The sequence below is a fragment of the Cervus elaphus genome, chromosome 29 (assembly GCF_910594005.1).
Source record: "Cervus elaphus chromosome 29, mCerEla1.1, whole genome shotgun sequence".
Lineage (NCBI taxonomy): Eukaryota > Metazoa > Chordata > Mammalia > Artiodactyla > Cervidae > Cervus > Cervus elaphus.
Window position 1 is genome coordinate 10,397,857 of NC_057843.1, and position 21,023 is coordinate 10,418,879.

At 38.0% G+C, this 21,023-nt stretch overlaps 1 protein-coding gene across 1 annotated transcript in view; it reads left to right on the forward strand.

The window, feature by feature from the left end:
* INTS9 (integrator complex subunit 9) overlaps positions 1 to 21,023 on the forward strand; it is a 120,848-nt gene that overhangs the window by 25,462 nt on the left and 74,363 nt on the right. The window contains exon 2 of the mRNA XM_043891132.1: positions 12,843 to 12,970. Within this exon, the coding sequence (XP_043747067.1) occupies positions 12,843 to 12,970 (128 nt within the window). The remainder of the gene's footprint in view (positions 1 to 12,842; positions 12,971 to 21,023) is intronic.

Genomic DNA, 21,023 nt, shown 5'->3' on the forward strand with positions numbered 1-21,023 from the left:
GGTTCACGTACTGTTGAAGCCTGGCTTGGAGAATTTTGAGCATTACTTTCCTAGCATGTGAGATGAGTGCAATTGTGTGGTGGTTGGAGCATTCTTTGCCATTGCCTTTCTTTGGGATCGGAATGAAAACTGACCTTTTCCAGTCGTGTGGCCACTGCTGAGTTTTCCAAATTTGTGGGATGATTTACAAGAAAGTATTTGAGACTTGTACTGATTTGAGTGCAAAATCAGTGTCATTGACTGTGTGACCTTGGGCACTGACAATCGAGTTGATATTGATAGTGTTTACTTCATTCAGTGTGGGGGAAAGAGCTAATTTAACATTGGATAGAAAATGTTTGCCAGTAATTCTTATTGTTCCTGGAGGTAATTCATAGAGTGATATTTTCAATTTCTGTTCCTTTCTAAGCAAGGGTCTACTTTTATTTTTAGAATTTATTTTCAGATGTCAGCATTGATGTTTATTTTTATGAATATGTATTCTTTATAAATATAGCTATCAGATTAATGGAACATTTCTGGTAATTAGATAATTATCAATAGCATTTGAAATTTTTCTCATAAAATTAAAAGCCTTCCTGAATCTTGCTAGAGAAATGTTTTGCCAAACTTCAGAGAGCATCAAGGAGTTTATTAAAGTCAGTAATGTAATCTCAAAACTTGAGAAAAAAATCTGGGTGGTATCTGTTTCTTTCCTTCCTCCAAGGCAATATCTTACTGAATTTTGTGAGGTAGCATTCTCACTTTATTCCATTTCTATTGCCATGTCAGTAGTTGTAAGTCATGTTCCCTTTGCATCTGGACCCGTATAATAAGAATCAAAGTGAAAATCATGAACCATTAGCACTAGTAGTTCCTTGAAAATTAACAAACATACCTGGCAAATGCTATACTAATATTCAAATATTTATCCATTAAACTCCGTTAGATTTTGCTTTTGTACTGTGCGACTTTTGTTATAAAGAAAAGGGCACTACAAATTTTGACAATAGTAGGAAAGGTATAGTTACAGAATTCTAATGTCTGCAGAAGCGTCAATAACAATACAGAAAAACACTCTTGCCCTCGTTACTAACATAAAATAGATGTTAACGGTTTGCCTTTTTTCTTTTTGGATCAGATCTTCCTCTCCTCCCCACTTTTGACATAAGTCGTATCTAAAGGCAAGATTCCCAATCTTCACTTTTCCTCCCTCTCCCAAAGTTACTTGTTTCTTCAAGTTGACATGTATCATACCCTTGCGTGGCTTTATTAGTTTAGTGTATGGTGCAGTGTGTATATATATATTCAGTATTATTGGTGGCTTAGCTGCTAAGTCATGTCCAACTCTGCAACCCTATGGACTGTAGCCCACCAGGCTCCTCTGTCCATGGGATTTCCCAAGCAAGAATACTGAAGTGGGTTGCCATTTCCTTCTTCAAGGGCTCTTCCCCACCCAGGGGTTGAACCTGGGTCTCCTGTTTCACAGGCAGATTCTTTACCAACTGAGCCACCAGGGCAGCCCTCAGTATTTTTCGGTGTTGCCAGATTCTTCTCCAGAGTGATTGTACTAATTTATACTCCAGTTTGACTACCTTCTTTCCAAAATATAGTATCTTTAGTCTAATTTTAGTCTTATCAGAATTGTCTTTCTTAGCTTATCAAATCCTATTTTGTCTGTCCTTGACACAGGTGGTACTGAGCTTCTTTATACCTTTACTTACTGACCACTTATGTTTCCCCATTTCTGCTGGATTTCTAAACCTTTTTATTGCTGTTAATTTGAATGAGCTTTTTGTACTGAATAGGTTACCAGCATTTTTTAAAAATAACATTTTTTGGAAATACCTTCTCTCAGTCTCTGGCTTGTGTTTTCTCTCTGTTGTGATGTCTTTTGAAGGCTTTCATTTTAAGGTACCATAGTCAAATATACGAAACTTTGCCTTACACTTTGTGCTTCTTGTCTCTTTAAGAAATTCCCCAGTATCCCAGAGTGATGAGGTGTTATCCTCTTTCCATTTTATTTTTCATTACAAATTGTGAAGTTTTTGTCTTCTTAAGTCATCTGGAATTAATTTTTTTGTGTGGTGTGAAGTAATTATTCCAAATGGGTTTCAACTGTTCCCAGCACTCCATATATTAGTAATGCTGCTTTTATTTCAGACTCCAAGACACACATGTTCCTCTTTTCTGGGCTGTTTATTCCTTTACCACTTGTCCACAAGCTATTTTAGTGCAACGTCTTACTGTTAATTACTCTGTAGTAAGTGGTAATATCAGAAAATTTAAATCTTCTCTAATAGTTATTCTTCAATATATTTTTAGCTGATCTTAGCTCTTAATTGACTCTTTCATATGACTTTTAGTTTCCATAAAAAGTAGATTAGTGAGAACTGATTTTTTTTAAGTAGGTTTGTTTTGAGGAATTGGCTCATTTCATGTTAAATATAAGAACCTTACAGTAGTTTACTTTCAAGTTTTTCCTCCCATTCTTTGTGCTGTGTTGGTCACACATTTTATTTTTATACATTATAAACTCCACACCATATTGTTACCATTTTTTCCTTTAGACTGTTAATTATATTTTTAAACAGTTTTAAAAGCAGCTTTTAAAATTTGCATTTATTTTCACCATTTCCAGAGTTCTTCACTTTTTTGGTATAGATTCTTTCTTCCTCAAGAACTTCCTTAACATTTTTTTTTTTTTTTAAGAACTTCCTTAACATTTTTATAACACAGTCTGCTGGCAGTGAAGGCTCTCCCCTTTTATTAGTCTCTTAGAGTCTTTTTTTTCCCAACTAAAATCCCTGTTTTTATACTTTTTTCTTCCAACTTTATTGAAATGTAATTGACATACGTTACTCTGTAAGTTAAGGTGTACAGCATGATTTAACTTACATATATCACAAGATGATGGCCACAATAAATTTAGTGAACATCTATTATCTCATATAGATATAAAATTAAAGCAATAGAAAAGAAAAAATTTTCCTTGTGATGAGAACTCTTAGAATTTACTCTTATCGCTTTTATATATAACATATAGCAGTGTTAGTTTTATTTATCATTTATATTATATTCCTAGTACTTATTTATCTTACAATAAGTAAGCTTGTAATTTTTGACCACCTTCATCCAATCCTTCCTCTTCTCACTGCTTTGCCTGTGGTAACAACAGTTTTGACCTCTTTTTCTGTGTTTCTTTCTAAAGTATAATTGACCTATAACTGTTAGTTCCCATTACATGTCATAGTGATTCAGATATTTCTTTGTATTTCAGATGTATTTCAAAATGATCACCAGAATAAGTCGAGTACCATCTGTTGCCATACAAATATATTACATAATTATTGGTTCTATTCCCCACACTGTACATTTCAAACCCATGACTCATTCATTTTGCATCTAGAAGTTTGAACCTGTTAATCTCCCTCACCTATTGTTTCTGTTTTTCACAACAGCTTGTTTTTCCAATTAACATTATTTTTAAGGAGAGTTTTATATGTTGGGTTTTTTTTTTAAGTTTTATTATAGAGTTTTATACTTTTTTTTTACTTTTATGATACATTTAAATTTTTACCATATACAACATGGTATTCTCATTTTAATTTTTTTTACTTTTACTGAATGTTTGTTGCTGGTATGTAAGAACTCAGTTAATTTTAGTAGGCTGATTTTTTTGGTATCCAGCTATCTTGATGAACTCTCTTAGTTGTAGTAGATTTTCTTCAGAATGTCTTATAAGCATATCATCTGTGGACAGTGACATTTTTATTTCTCCACTTCTAATCATTTTATCTTTTATTTTTCTTGTCTCAATTGTCTTATTGCATTATATATCATTTCCAGTATAGTGCTGAATTTAAGCAGTCATAGTGGGTATTCTTTTGTTCTTGACATTTAGGAAACTGTTTCTTATGCTTCATCATCAACTATGATGTAGAATTTGGTTAGCGACTTATTATCAGATTAAAGAAATACTCTTCTGTTTATAGTTTGGTAAGACTTTTTACCTTTAGATTGATATTGAGTTTTTTAAATACTTTTTCTCAATCTTTTGAATTTTGTTTTTCCCTATATTCATTTGTATGTTAATTATACTAATTGGTTTTCTAATGTTGTACCAAGAAGGAAAAGCATTTCATTAAAATCAGTTTGCTAGAAGTATTTTTTTAATGTCATATTTGACTCAGAAAGAACTAAAGTTTATTTCACTGCCAGAGAGAGAAAACTGAACCTCTTCTCTCTGCTCACAGATATCCACAGTGAATATATGAGTTAGTTAAATAGAAAATTGAGAAAAAGAGGGAAAAAATTATGATGATGATGTCATTTACAGCTTCCTTCATGAACACTGTTACCTATAAAAAAATGTTCCTTTATAGTGTGTAAAATTCTCCCAAACAAGATTAAAGAGCTTTTGGCACTAGCTCAACCTAAAGGTTACATTACAGAGCTTTAAAAACAGTTTCATCAGTAAAACTACTTTACAGCAAGAGAATTCTATCATCTTTTGTTTATTAATCTTTTTTATTTAATGGAAGGGGAAAGCCAACAGAAAAAAATTACTGCTTATGATAGATTGCAGACATATTTAATAATTTAATCTTTGCTTTGCCTTAACTTAGCCAGCTAACTAATTTTCTCTGTTCACTAGATTATAAATTCAGTCTACATTCTTATCAACTCAAACTATGGCCTTTCAGAGCATGTCATCCCTGCAGTGTTTTTGGCGTGTGACGCCCCTTTCGCTCTGTGCAGCGTGGCATGCTGTGGTGTGAAATGCTCTGCGTCTACATCTCATTCTCCTGGTTCACGTGCTGGCTCCGCCTCCACAACTTTGGGACCTCCCAATTTCTGTGCTGCATTTTCTTCATCTGTAACATGGACTATAGTGTCTATCTCATAGCGTTCCTGGGAGGATTAAAGGAGTTAAATGTAAAGTTCTTGCAGAGTGCCTGACATTTAATAAATACCATATCCTAATAACTCTATGTATTATCATTACTTTAAAGAAGACTAGGAAAGAAGAGTGAGTACATATGTGATGTTTCAGTCCATGGTTCTGTCTGCAAAAGAGACTTACTTCTCTCAAAGCCAGTTTGCTAAACTTGAATTTGCTATGTGATGAAATGGCCAAGTTTACCACACATACAAGTCTGACAAATTCTTTATTTTTTATTTGTTTAATTGAGATATAGTTGGTTTGCCAAATTATGTTGTTGTTGTTGTTATTAATGCAGTTTACAGTAATTCATACGGCTTTTAAAGATTTCTGTGAGGCCAGATTGGCTGGTTGTCATTTTGTGTTCATAGCAGTTTTTTAAAATTAAAGTCTCTTAGATTGGCTAAAACCTGAGGTCATAATATGAGTCTTCTTAGTAACAGTTGTAATATTCAGAAATATATATTTCAAAACCAGAAACTGCTCCCCCCACCAAGGGCTGTGTACCTCAATGAAAGGAGTACTAGAAAAATACCATTTGCTTATTCAGGAGGTCAGTAAGGAAGATTGTCTCTGCAAGGAGCTGGGGCCAGTGCTTTGAGAGTCTTGAATCTGATTTGTCTGCTCCTCTATAAGTACAAATAGTCAAGCTGAGAAATCTACTTAAAGATTGATCTCAAGATGGTGATACATAGAATTCCCACAGACGTAGCCCCACCAAAGATGGGCTCACCATCCAAAAATTTAAAACAACAGTAATGAAATCCATTATCAATTTGAATCATCAAACCTAACAAGACTCCTAAGAACCTTAGACAATTGTACAATCTGATGGAGAGTCTAAAATTAAAACATTGAGTGACCAAAGACATAAATGAAGATACCAAACCTGTGAAGAGACCAAGATGTTATTTTTTAAAAAAGAGAACTTCTAGAAATGAAAAGTAGTCAGTGAAAAGAAAATTTCAGTAGAGGCGTTTAAATAGCAGATATGACACCAATAGGAAAGAATTAACAAATTAAGATAGAGCTGAGAAAAGTATCCAGAATGGAATATATAGAGCCCAAAAAACAAAATATGAAAGGATAATATAGTTACAGAGACAGAGAGTAAAATGAAACATTATAACATACATTTAATAGGCATTTCACTAGTAGAAACTAGGAAGAATGGGGTAGAGGTAGTATTAAAAATGATAATAGCTGACAGTGTTTTTCACAGCTATGAAAGATGAGTCCTTATATGTTAGAAGCATAAATCTCTCCCCCCCAAAAAAATACCAATGTACATCTTAATAAAATATCAAAACACTATGGCAAAGAGATTTTAATAGCCACCTATAAAGGATTACCAGTTAGACTAGCAGCAGATCTCTTACTAGCCCTAAGAGTTGCCAGAAGACAGTTGGATTAATATATTTGCTGTTTAAGATAGTTTGCTACCTTGTAATTCCACCACCATAACTATTGAGGAGTAAAGTCAAAATTAAGAAATTTCCAGACCAAAAATGACTAAGAGTTTACCATTTGAAGGAAGTAGACTAAAGGATGTACTTCAGGAAAAAGGGAATTGGCCCTAAAAGAGAGAAATGAGATACAAGAAGGATTGGTGAATAAAGAAGTTGGTTAAAATGATGGTAAATAATCATTAACTGTTTTTTAAAAAAAAGTGTAGAATAATTCACTGACTCTACAATACTGTTGTTAGGATATATCTTTCTTTAATTTGCATAGCACTGAGAGAAGAAACAGAATTAAATCATGACAAGTTGCTTTAATGATTGTGTTAATCAGTACATTACTCTGTTACACAAACTTCTCATTCCTTTAAAATTTTTGTTACCCAGTTCAAGTAAAGTGGCAGTTGTCTTCGTAAACTTTGCTTCAAATGTGATAGAGAATCCTTTTGTACATATATTGGATATGGACCATATCAGTTTTGAAATAGTTTCCACAGTAGAAAAAAGTCAGTAACAACTAAAACTCAAGAAATGATAGTATAGTGATATTACTGAGAAATAACTAGAAGAAATAGCTCAAAAGTAGTTGCTTCCTGAATTTGGTGATTCACTTTTAACTATATATATGTAAATTCCATTTAAAAAAACATAAGATGATCCCCTAAAGGAAAAATTGATATAGCTATAATATTATTTAGAAATAAATCTAAAAATAGATTTTGAGACAAAGAGCATTACATAATGATAAAACATTCAATAGTAATCATTCCGATTATGTAGCAATGTAGCCTCAAGATGTAAAAAGCAAAATAGGACAGAATTACAAAAAGAAATCAACAAGTTCTTTTCTCCTGAGATTTAGGTAAGATAATAAACTTGATCTGCTCTGTATACAACAATTAGATTATATATTTCCAGTTTTCATGCACACTGGTTCATTTATAAAAAATCAACTATTCACACTATACTGTTACAAAGCAAGTTTCAATGAATATCGAAGTATATATAAACTATATTCCCTGCCCACAAGAAAATTAGAAATCACTTACCAAAAAGATAACCATTACCACTTTTATATTTGAAAGTGAAACCAAGCACATGTACACATACAACACACAGTTCTTTGCGGCTCAAAGCAGAAATCACAACAGAAGTCACATGGTACTTAGAAATGGATAAATTGAAAACTCAATGTAAATTTGAAAGATTCCTCCGGAGCATCACTTAGAGGGCTGTCTGTAGCCTGAGTGCGTAATTTAATGGGCTGCACTGCACATCCAACTGTAGGAATTTTTACAGATAAAACTTGAACAATAAAACCAAAGTAGAAATTAAAAAGCAGGATATATTTATGTTCATGATAATTGACTAGTTGGTTTTGAACTAAAGGAATAAAACATCTTAAAATGTAAAGGGAGAACAAAAAAATTAAAGAGAAATCAGTGCGTTGCTTCTGGCTCAGAAAAATGTTATTATATAGTAGAAATGGCAGCATTCCCTAAATACACAGATTAAATGTAGCCGCCATTAAGATCCTTGGGAAGACTATCTTAGTACTGAAGTCTTCATTCTAACTTGTTTTCAAATATTTCAGTGTAGTAAAAACTACAGCATTGAGGGCAAAAACGGAAAACAAAACCAAAAAAGGACAGTGGACAAAATAGAGATTTCAGAAATAGATTTAAATTGTTACAGGACTCAGAGGTGTTAAAAACTAAAGATGAGTTCAAGTGGAAGAAGTTACGTTTAATGAATTTTGCTGTGACATTTAGAAAAATGGAATCATGTTTGTCTCAGTTGTGGATAAGAGATAGATTTAAGACTCTTTATGAAAACAGTATTTTCAGAGATCAGATTGGTTTGTCAGCACAGTAGCTATTCTGCAGAAGTGTGTCAACATCAAAAGGAAGGCAATGAAGACAAGGGCAGAAAATGGACAGTTGTTAAATCTGAGTGATGGGAGTTTATTTTACTAATTTTGCTTACTTATGTGTTTGAAATTTTCCATAATAAAACGGTTTTAAAGGAAAGTAAGAGAATTGGAAATATGTTTACTAAGTATAATTGATTAAAAAAAAAAAGTACCCCCAAAATGTCAACAATGCTAAAAAAAAATAAAACATATAAAACCTTATGTTTGCTAGAATATTCACTTTTGCAGAAGTAACTGTTATCTTCCTGGAGGGAAAACTTGCAATAGAAAAATATTTGTAAAATTGTTTGTTCCCTTTACCTAGTCTTTTTTTTTTTAATTGATCGGCTGTGCTGGGTGTTTATACATTGGCTGGGCTGGGTCGGCATTGCTGCATGCAGGCTTTCTTTTTTTTTTTTTTTTTGCAGGCTTTCTCTAGTTGCACAAGTCGGGGGCTGCAGAAGGTGTGGCTTGTGGGCTTAGTTGCTCATGTGGGATCCTAGTTCCCAGACCAGGGATTGAACCCATGTCTCCTGCATTGGCAGGTGAATTCTTAACCAGTTGGACCACTAGGGATGTCCCTGCCTAGTCTCGTGGGATACACAGATGTCTAAAACATTAGTGAATGCCACAATGAAATAGAATTTCTTCTTTAAAATGCTGTAAATTTAGGTGTCCCCCCCCCCCCCCAAAAAAATTTTTTGGTAGCCCCTTCAACCCCTTCTGTAACTATAGCAACAACGGATACATACTCTATGTCAGGTTCTGTATCTGTTCATTTAGTCCTCACAACTTGAGGAGGGTAGCTGCTACTACTGAATCTTGTGGATAAGGAAACTGTATCTTTGCAAAGTTAAGTAATTTTCCCAAAATCACTTGTTAATAATGAGCATGACTAGTTTTTGAGCCTAGGCATTTTTGCTTCAAACTCCCTGCTTTAAATCATTTCATCAAACTGCCTCTCAAAATTAAAGCATTTATCAAGTAGTTGATTTCCTGTTTAGGGTCATTTAATTGCTCCTGGATAGCCACTGCTGACGTTTACTAACTTCTGTTTTGGTAGATTCCAGACGGTTTTGACCGTAGTGCTAATGGGACTAAGCAGTGTAATGGATCTTCTGCTGTGTGACTGATGACATTGTAAATAGGCACAGCCTTTTTTGGAAAACATTTTGGCAGCATATTTCAAGAGCCATAAAATGCTTATATTTTTTTGACCTAGTTAATGCCACTTCTGGGAATCCTCGGAAGAAATGGTCCAGTATGGAAAAAGCCTTGAGCGCTAAAGTTAACACCACAGTCATGTTTGTGATAGAGCAACCTAAAGCGACCGTAATTGTTCAACAGCAAGAGCAGGATTAAACAAGTGACGGTGTATTTTTTCTAGGCAGCCAGTAGAGGTGAAGTGCTTTGCAACAACAGACAAAGAGCACAGAGCTGTAAGTCGTCAGCAGCACACAGGGCAGTAGTGCCCTGAAATTACAGCTTTTACAAACATGGAAGTCAGGGCCTGTAAAAACACTGGTGAGGAGTAGTTTTCAATTTTTTGTCATCCTTTTTCTAATTATGAAATTAAAATCACATGATCACTTACTGTTTTTGTGCATTACTCTCCTAAGCCTTACTGGATTATAATCTATTTGGTGATTGTTCACAACTGCATGTTGGAAACAGGCAGAGAGCATCAGTGGAGCAGAGAAACTTGGGGAACCTTGCCAGGTGGCTCATTGACTGGTGACAGTTACTCTTGTCTCAGCAGACTGAGCTGACCCTCACAAAGTGAGCAGTGCAGTTTGGGAAGCAGGAGTAAGATCTCTGGAGTCTGGAGAACTTGCTGTGTGTCTTTGGCTCTCTTCTCAGCCCCTTCATCTGTGCAAAAAGCTCTATTTCCTGACTCATAAAATTGGAGCTACTGACATCAAAGTCTGGCACTCTTAGTAGATGCTCTGGAAATGTCTTACAATCGGTTATGGCCTTTATAAAGTGGTCCTTGCCTTTTTTTTATCCTTGGATGACAGGAGCAGTTAGATGGCTAACTTCCTTTGCCTGAAATCTGAGCAGCAGCTTTGCCATGTCCATTTTCTGTCTTCTGCTGGAGCTTGTTATCCATGGTTTAAAGATGAAGATCAAAAAGATTTTGTCATTTGATGTGGCTGGCTAAATTTTCAGCTTTGTTTTAGTTATATATTTTTTTCTGGTTATAAAAGCATGGTAAATGCTGATAGTCAAACATTGAGAAGATGCAAAAAGCTGAAAGAAGAAAATTACACTAATCTTTCTACCCAAAAATAACCATTAGATACATTCCAGTTCTTTTTAGGTTTTTCTGAATATGTGTTTGTTTGTTTGTTTGTTTTCTTTTGTAGGAGAACTCTCATTAGAACCTCTGTTATGTTTGGGACAGCTTTAACAGGTCGCTCTGTGTTCATTTTGAGATAGTTTATGTTTAACAAATACATGATTCCTAGATAAGTTTGAAGACCAAGCTGGCAATAGGAAACAGATGGAGAAAGGACAGGGGTGGATAGCTCTGTCTTGATTAGTTGGAAAATATATTCTATAGTTCTGATAGCTCTTAAAGAATGAACTTACAGGTAAATTATAATTACCCAAATCATGCTTCCTGGACTTTTTTAGTACTTTCTTGCTACTGTTTTTATTGTAAGTAACCCTGTACTATTTTAGGCCATGAGTTGTGAATTATACAATGAAAAATACAATTATCTTATATAAACTTGGAATAAAGAAGCTTGCAAGGGACTTCCCTGGCAGTCCAGTGGATAGGATTCTACACTTCCACTGCAAGGGGTCTGGGCTCGATCCCTGGTTGGGGAACTAAAATCTGGAAGCCACACAGCGGTGGCCAGAAAAGAAGCTTGCAGAATACCCAAAATTTCTTGGCTCTCGGCCTTATCAGTTTTAGAAACTGCAGTTTTAAAAACTCATCAGTTCCTGTACTGTCTTCCGGAGAAAAGTAGGAAATGTATCCAGTGATAGAACCAACAGAGCAACCAGTAGCTGTAAAGACTCAGCCTGAGCCGTGGCGGCCACGTGGGAGCAGCACTGATGTTGCATTACGCTGTGTGTGTGGGTACACAGTCACGCCCGACTCTTTGCAGCCCCATGGACTGTAGCTCACCAGGCTCCTCTGTCCATGGGATTCTCCAGTATAATACTGGAGCAGGTTGCCATTTCCTTCTCCAGGGCATCTTCCTGAACCCAGGGATTGAAACCGGATCTCCTGCATTGGCAGGTAGACTCTTTACCACTGTGCCCCCTGGGAAGTCCTGCTTTACCCTGACTTTTACTTAAATCAGAAAGAAAGAATGTGTCTGTCCAGAGATGAAGAACATTGATCCTTCCATTTTCTGGACTTTGCTGTTCAAGACAGGCTTCTATAGGATGACTTAAAAAGTGAGAGGAAAGGTCTTTTTCCTCTTCTTTAATTTTTTTCTTCAGAGCAGCAGTCAAATTACGAAAGGTAACACAGAGTCCACCGCATATAAATAATTCTCAGTGTGGTGTATCTGTCATCTCCACTCCATTGAGGAAGACGTGAAGAGTGAAGTCGGCGTGTTGGTTTGCCCTGTCACTCTCTTTCAAGTACACCTTGGTGGCTCATGTCCCTTTGACTTCTGAGGTCTGCTGCCACAAGCAGGAGGCTGCTGATTGGTTGGGAATTGGTGGTCATCACTCCAGTCTGCTATCTGCACATCGGGGAGGTCATTTGTCCTGACACGGCTGAGCCATTAGGAGCCATTACCCTAATACTTGTTTGTTTACCTTTCCCAATCATTTCCTCCTAAAGGAAAGTCACCTGACTTATTTACAGAGGAGAAAACTTAACCTGTAGCACAGTTTGAGATTCCAGCTTAGAATTTAATTTGACTTTACCCAGTGGACACGCCTGAGCGACTCTGACTTTCTTTCACTCTCACACAGTACTTAAGTGTGATGGGATAGTGAAAATCTGAATGTGTCATGGGAGAATGGGGCGGAAAACTGCAGCCTGGAAACCATCTATTTGGAATAACCTCGGCCCCTCTGACACTCTGCTTGCCTGAGATGTAAATTGGTACCCTACAAAGAACTGGGTATGATCCGAGGTAGAGAATGCTGAGTGTGAGGGGAGGTGGTATCCAGAGCTGTGATAGGGAGGAAACCACATAGAAAGTTAGCTGGATTTACACCCTGTTGTAATGAGAGAAGGTGGTCAGCTTTGTTTCAGTTCAGTTCAGTCGCTCAGTCGTGTCCGACTCTTTGCGACACCGTGAACCGCAGCACGCCAGGCCTCCCTGTCCATCACCAACTCCCGGAGTTTACTCAAACTCATGCCCATCAAGTTGGTGATGCCATCCAGCCATCTCATCCTCTGTCGTCCCCTTCTCCTCCTGCCCCCCAGTCCCTCCCAGCATCAGGGTCTTTTCCAACGAGTCAACTCTTCGCATGAGGTGGCCAAAGTATTGGATTCACTGTATTTTTGAGACTTCTTCTGTAACTGATTATTGACAAAAGTTTTTTGGTTTTTTTTTTTTTTTCTTTTCAGTATTGCCTGTCAGGGCACCCAACCTTACCATGCAATGTGCTCAAATTCAAGTCAACCACCATTATGCTGGACTGTGGACTGGACATGACTTCCACCCTCAACTTCCTTCCTTTGCCACTTGTTCAAAGGTATGTACTGACGCATCTGAAATGGAATGAGCTGCAGTTGGCTGAAAGATGGTCCCCAGTAGCATCAAGATGGCAATGGCTCGTGTGTGCTCCAGAGTTTACTTTCTTCCCTTAAAAACCTTCTTAAAGTAGTATTCTTTGGCTGGGTTGATGCAAAGTGTTGTATTGATTTATTGATTGACTCCTTTATTATAACTTCTCCTGAGCTTCTGTGAAATGTTCCTGCAACTGCTCAGTGCAAGTGAGGTCATGTATATTTCATCTTTCTTGCTAATTCATGTAGGAACTGATAAATGGTCAACTGATGAGTCCCAAGAATTGAATTTTAGAATCATTTGCAAGGACTTGACATCATAAAGCCTGACATTTGTTTTTGGTAGGTATCTATGTATTAGATATCTACTAGTATCTAATACTGATCATCTGTAGATATCACAGAATCATATATGAAGCCAAAGTCCTTGTCTTAAAGCAGAGAGATTACCCCAAGCCTACAGGCAGCACTATTGACTCTTACTAAGACCTTGTCTAAGAGATCAGTTTTCCACCTTGCTGCTATTTAGGAGCAGCAATTTATAAAAGCAGCAGATCCTTTTAGAAGCAGATACAGTCCCAGTAGCAAAAAGTGATACTGCATGAAGGAAGGGAAACACAAAGCTATCTCAAGCAGATTTAAGGACTTAAAAGCATAACAAGCTAGGTAAACCAGCTCATGTGTTCTCATTCACTGCTCAAGACTTCATTGTCTGCAGTCATTATTCATAATGATAACCCCGTAACCTTCTAGAAAAAATATAATTAAAAGTGAAGGATTGACTTTTTTCTGAGATAAGGCATACAGTGGTGACTCAAGAGCCAGACATGACTGAGAGACTAAACAACAACCAAGGCATAAGGTAAGGTGATGGGGACAAGGTCAAAGATAATTCCAGATTACATTTTATGCATAACTGATAAAATTCAGTTATAATCACACCCAGCACTTAGAAATACATTTACTGTCCACTGATACTATCTGAAAGAGAAGAGAAATATATTCAGAGTTGATTCAAGAGCTGTAGGTGTCACATATATTTCTTGACAAAGATGATGAACAAGTTTTTCCTTATTAAAATAACCTAGTATCACTGTCTGTGTCCTTCAGGTGATTAAAATGTTCGTTCCCTTGATGTTAACAGTCTGCAGTGGCCTGGCCCACAGGACACAGACAAGAACGGACAGCTCTTCTTTCCTCACGGAATTTATAGTCCGTCAGGAGGAAAAGAATTACACTGCTGAAGATTTAGTTATACTTGTGTTACAAAAACAACTGTCTGTGTGTTTGTAATTACTAAAGAAAACAAAATGCAGGGTATGCTGAGGGTTCCCACGAGGGGACCCGCATGCTCTGTAGGGTCATGAATCATCTAGGTATTCAACCCTGGATCGTGCAGACAGTCCTCGCTACGTGTTTTCCCTGTCCTGTTGGTTCCCGTCTTTAACCAGTTCTGTATTCTCAAGTCGATAGAAAATCTGCTTCTACCCTCTCTTCTCCTTGTCACTGTTTTTTTCTCCCAGGGACATTATACTAATGGGATGATTAGCAGCCCATGGCAGTCCCTCACAAAAAGTGTTTTCATTTGCTCAGAATCTTGGCGATCTGCTTGGCTGAAATATTAATAGTTTCCCCAGTCCCTCCCCACCTCTTGATCCTGCTTTGTCTGTCTTCAGAGCACTTCTCGTTATATCATACAGACATATTTGGTTTACATATTGTCTTTCTTCTCTACTGAAAGCGAAGTTTTATAAGGGCAGAGATTTTGTTTGCTCTCCGTTGTATCCCCAGTGCCTAAAATAGTTCCTGGTATGCAGTAGCTGCTCAGTAAATATTTGTGATAATGAATGAATCACTTTATCTTCTCTGGTTCCCAACCCTTCTCGCCTCTGAGTCATTTCACTTTTATAATCTTTTCTTTATCTTGAATCTTTTCATCTTGACTCATTCCTCCCCATTTAATTATGCTCAATCACTTCTAACTTAAAATTTTTTAAAAATACCTTTCTAACCTTTTCTCCACTCCACTGTCCCCTCAGCATTCCTGCTCCTCCCGTCTGCTTTGCCCACACAACCCACCAGGACATCTCTCAGTAAAATCACAGATGACTTCCTTGTCATTAGCTGTGATACTCAGTTGTCATCCTCATTCTCCTCGACCATTTAGCATCACTGTCCTCCATGATCATGCCGTCCTGGTTTTCTTTACTCCTCTGACTCTTCCTCTCCTGTCTCCTTTGGAGATTCAGTTTCCTCCATCTGGCCATCACACATCAGAATTCTAAAGTACTCAGTGCTTAGCCACAGAGCCCCCACCAAGGGAATTTAATAAATGCACAGGGCCTTGATACCATCCAGACGTTCACATACAAGTGTATGTTTTTCAGTTAATAATGCTCTTCTGAGTTCCACATTCATAAATCCTAAATGCCCACTCGGCTTCTGTCTTTGGATGTACCTTTGAAAGCACTTCAGAACTCAACATGCCCCAAACTGAGATCGTGATTAGACTTGGTCCAGAAGAGGAGAACCGACCCTCCCAGACCTGGTCCCGCCCATTGCTGCCCTGTCTTAGGAAAGGGCATCCTGATAGAAAAGCCCGAGAACTGGGAGTTCACCCAGATGCCCCCTTTCTCCCTTCCTGCATCCAGCCTTTCATTTGTTGTTGCTGTTTTTGTTTAGTCACTAAGTCATGTCTGACTCTTTTGCGACCCCATGAACTCTTTTGGACAGGCTCCTCTGGCCATGGGGTTTCCCAGGCAAGAATACTGGAGTGGGGATGCCATTTCCTCCTCCAGGGGATCTTCCTGACCCAGAGATTGAACTCAGGTCTCCTGCCTTGGCAGGTGGGTTCTTTACCACTGAGCCACCAGAGAAGCCAACTCTTTCATTGAGCCTTGTCATTTTTTACCTCCTAGATAGTGCTGGAATCCCGTCACTTCTCATAAGTGCTACTGTGGTGGTCATCATCCTCTTTTACAGGCATTACTGCTGAAGCCTTCTAACCAGTTTCTTCAATTCTGTTCTTGCCGCTCTCTGAATCCAGAGTCTTCTTTTTGTGTAATGTTTTATTTTGGAGTTACTTCAGATTTATGGAAAAGTTGCAAGAATAGTACAAACAATTCCCAATTATTGTTATCAGTTATTGACATTTTATCACATTCACTATATCACTTCCTCTTAACACACACACACAGTTTTCTCTGACCCATTTGAAAGATACAGACATGATGCTCCTTTGCCCCTTAAATATTCAAGTTCCTGTTTTATAAGACGACGTTCTCTTACATAACCGCAGCACAGTAATCAGAATCCAGAAACTTACATTGATATCATCCTAGTGTCTGAGCTATGTTGGGCTTCCCAGATGGCACTACTTGTGAAAAACCTGCCTGCTAATGCAGCAGACTTAAGAAACGCAGTTCACCTCTTACACTGTTGGTGGGAATGCAAACTAGTACAGCCACTATGGAGAACAGTGTGGAGATTCCTTAAAAAACTGGAAATAGAACTGCCATATGACCCAGCAATCCCACTGCTGGGCATACACACTGGGGAAACCAGATCTGAAAGAGACACGTGCACCCCAATGTTCATCGCGGCACTGTTTACAATAGCCAGGACCTGGAAGCAACCTAGACGAATGGATAAGAAAGAATGGATAGGAAAGCTGTGGTACATATACACAATGGAATATTACTCAGCTATTAAAAAGAATGCATTTGAATCAGTTCTAATGAGGTGGGTGAAACTGGAGCCTATTATACAGAGCAAAGTAAGTCAGAAAGAAAAACACCAATACAGTGTATTAACGCGTATATATGGAATTTAGAAAGATTGTAACGATGACCCTATATGCAAGACAGCAAAATAGACACAGATGTAAAGACAACAAACTTTTGGACTCTGTGGGAGAAGGTGAGGGTGGGATGATTTGAGAGAATACTATTGAAGCATGTATATTACCATATGTGAAAAAGATCGCCAGTCCAGGTTCGATGCATGAGACAGGGTGCTCAGGGCTGGTGCACTGGAATCACCCTGAAGGATGGGATGGGGAGGGAGGTGTGAGGGAGGGTCAATATGGGGGGGATACATGTACACCCATGGCTGATTCATGTCAATGTATAGCAAAAACCACCCCAATATTGTAAAGTAATTAGCCTCCAATTAAAATAAATTTTAAAAATAGGAGGAAAAAAAAAAAAGAAACACTGTTCAGTATCTGGGTCAGGAAGATCCCCTGGAGGAGGGCATGGCAACCCACTCCAGTTTTCTTGCCTGGGAAATCCAGTGGACAGAAGAGCCTGGCAGTCTACCGTCCATGGGGTCACAAAGAGTCGGACATGGCAGAAGCAACTTAGCACCTTATTTATATTTCCCAGGATATACCAGCTCATATTTCTCTGTAATGCCTTTTATAGCAAAAAAAAAAAAAAAGTAACTTACTGGTCCAGGGTTCAATCCAGATGACACATTGCATTCAGTCATGTCTTTAATCTCCTTCAGTCTGGAAGTTTCATAGCTCTGTGTCTTTGATGACCTTGCCATTTTTAGGAGTACAGGCCAATTATTTTATGTAACATCTTTCAATTTGTGTTTGCCTCATGATTCTTCACAATGAGGTTGAGGTTACTGTTTTTGGTAGAATTACCACACAAATGGTGGTACATGTTATCAGAGGGCCCTTGATGTCAGTTTTCTCCAGAATCCCCTTTTATTAATAGACTGATCTAATCTCGTCTCTCATCTGTTTAATATCTTTCAGTGGATTTTTCATTGCTTTTAGGTTAAGTACCAAGTTCCTCTTGGTACCTTTGATATCCTTCTAGTCTCCTGCTCTTTGTATTCCTTCAGTTTCAAAGACTTCTCTCCTGCCTGGGAGCAGTCTACACAGATTGTTCCTTCAGCCAAAAGGCTCTCCACCCTTCCCCCCATCCCACCTTTGCCTTAGCCTACCTACTAAGCAGGAGCTTCTCTCTCAAATCATTTCTGATACCCCTTTCTACATGGGAAGGACAGAGAGATGGCATTTTCGTTGGTTGAGGGGGAGGGTAGTGTATATGAGACTCTCCGTGAAATTTCATTTGAATAACCTTTTTTAAGACATGCATCCTGAAGGCTGGTGAGAGTGATTGGGCTTTGTAGCTATCTTCTTGCTCTGTTCCCTCCAAACCCTGCCCCTTGATCCCACTGCAGATGGCTCAGTGATGAAGAACCCGCCAGCCAGCACAGGAGATGCGGGTTCAATCCTTGGGTTGGGAGGATCCGCTGGAGGAGGAAATGGCAACCCACTCCAGTATTCTTGCCTGGGAAATCCTATGGACAGAAGAGCCTGGTGGGCTACAGTCCATGGGATCACAAAAGAATCGGACACAGTGAGGGACAAATCACCTCACGCACACACACACACACTTGCCCCTTGACCTGTTTCCCCTTGACTTCCCAACATCAGATTGCAGTTCGATCAGCAGAGACTCAAGGGGTCCTGATACCGCCTAGACCACTCCCGTGTTAGGAGACTTTGTGCGGTGCGGCCTCATCGTTCGTAACAGCTTGTTCTCCGTGTGTGTGGCTACGTGATCAGTTTTCCCTACCCTGTCAGGATGACAGGCACATTTTGCTCGTGGTCAGTATCACCAGCCTCTGAGTGCTTGACCCAAAAATCAAGACTCGTGAACGAACAAGTGAAGATGAATACCTCATTCCCCCTTCAGCACTTCACTAAATGAGGCCGTTCCCTGTCCCTCCTTCTGGAAAGTCACCTCTGCCTTCACCCCGCGTTCCTCTTCTGTGTTCCTGCTCTCCCACACCTCTGCACACTGTCACACATGCCCTTCCTGTATGAACATAATGCCTCTGCTGTCCCTGTCAGAGCGTTTAGTTTATTCCATTGTGATTGCTGGTTCCTGTCTGCCTCTACTGCAGTGCAAGCTCCTCAGACTCAAGGATTAGTTATTGTCATATCCCTCTACTTTGCCTATTTTAATCAAGAGTAAGCCTTTATAAACATATTTTGAATGAATGAATGTAGTTATGCCTCTCTCTTTCCTGATTATAAAAGTAATGCATTTCAAAGTAGGAAAATGGGAAAATGAAACATATAAAAAGAAAATGAATTGCATATCATGTTCATTCTACCTTTCACTATTTTTCTAGACAATAGGTTATTTTTAAAGACCTTAGGTTATTTATTTAGTTACTTATGGGAATACTTTACCTATTTTAAAAACTACTAAAAAAGATTTTTTTTTTAATTTAATTTTATTTTTTTTTAATTAGTTGGGGGTAAAAAAGATTTTTGTATACATATTTTTTTGACCGTAACATTTTTTAAAGCCACCCTTTTTTTCCATAGAAATTATTGTTAAATAGTGGGTACAAAGATGTGTTCATCTGTAATCAGAATTTTTCTAATATCATTACCGCCCATGTTTCTTTAACGTAGATTTCTGTGAAGAGACTTGTTTCCTTGTTCAAAAAATTTACACGGTCAAATTTAGTAATCATTAAGAACAAAGTAGTACATTTCTTCCTCTTTCGTAGCTTAACATTTACTAGCTCTTCATGGTTTAGCCATTAACTTAATTGGACCTAAAAACAAAATATTTGCATCTCTGTAGTCAGCATCCATTTGCCACCTGGGGCTACATTTCTGTGGCCCTTTGTCTTTGGCGCTATTACACCATGGTCAGGCTCTTCTTTGAGCATTCAGTCCCATCTACTGGCAATTCTCAAATCCAGAATAACTCCAGATATTTCACAGAAGTCTCTGATGTTATAAACAATGTTTAGCAACAGTAATACCTGAAATTTTTACTTTTTAAAAAATTATTTTTTAATAAGCAGTAAATGGGTTTTCCTGGTGGCTCACAACGGTAAAAAAAAAAAAATCTGCCTGCAGTGCAGAAGACCCAGGTTTGATCCCTGGATGAGGAAGATCCCCTGGAGAAGGAAATGGCAACCCACTCCAATATTCTTGCCTGAGAAATCCCATGGACAGAGGAGCCTGACGGGCTACAGTCCATGGGATCTCAAAGAGTCAGATGGGATTGAACACAGCACAGCATACCATTTCTAATCACTTGTTGAGGACAAAACTAATTGAATCAATCATCTGTAATTTGAAGGCTGAGTTGTGTGTGCCCAGTAGGGAACAAACAGGATACAAGTCCTCTGATCCAGTTCTCTTTGTAAAGGGAAGTGGACATTTATAACCTTCTTGTAAAGAGTCCACGTGCGTGAAATGAGAATAGTATTGAGACTGGCCTATCTTTACACTTTTATTAGAATGCTTGGTTTTTTAATCTGATCTGATAGTAAATATTTTTAAGAAGTCTCTAAGTGAAGGTACACATGTGACTATGAAATGAGATGGGAATTCAACATCTAATGGTAATAGAGTATTTTTCTGAGAAAACGCCAAGCATTTTTTAAAAAAGCTTTTCACATTTAATTTATGCCAGTCAAATTTGATTCTCCTAGTAGTAATTTTCATTCTCAAGAATGAAATTCAGAATTCTCACTTTTGACTAATAAAGGCAAAATGTAAACAGAGAATCTGGGCAAAGGGGATGTGGGACTTCATTGTACTTATGTTCTTAACAGCTTTTCTGTGAACTAGCTGCTGCTGCTGCTAAGTCGCTTCAGTTGTGTCCGACTTTGTGCAACCCCATGGACAGCAGCCCACCAGGCCCCTCTGTCCCTGGGAGTCTCCAGGCAAGAATCCTGGAGTGGGTTTCCATTTCCTTCTCCAGTGCGTGAAAGTGAAAAATGAAAGTGAAGTTGCTCAGTCGTGTCCAACTCTTGGAGGCCCCATGGACTGTAGCCTAGGAATTATGTCAAATTCTCACCTTTTTTGCTAAAATCAGATGCATATATATATTATTCAGGTTTTTAATCTTTCCTGGAAGATTGGCAGATATTTCCCATTATTTGTTTCAATTTGACTTTCGTATCTAGCACCTAATTACCAAGTCAGAATTTGATAAAAATCAGTTTAGCAAGAGGATAAAGTAC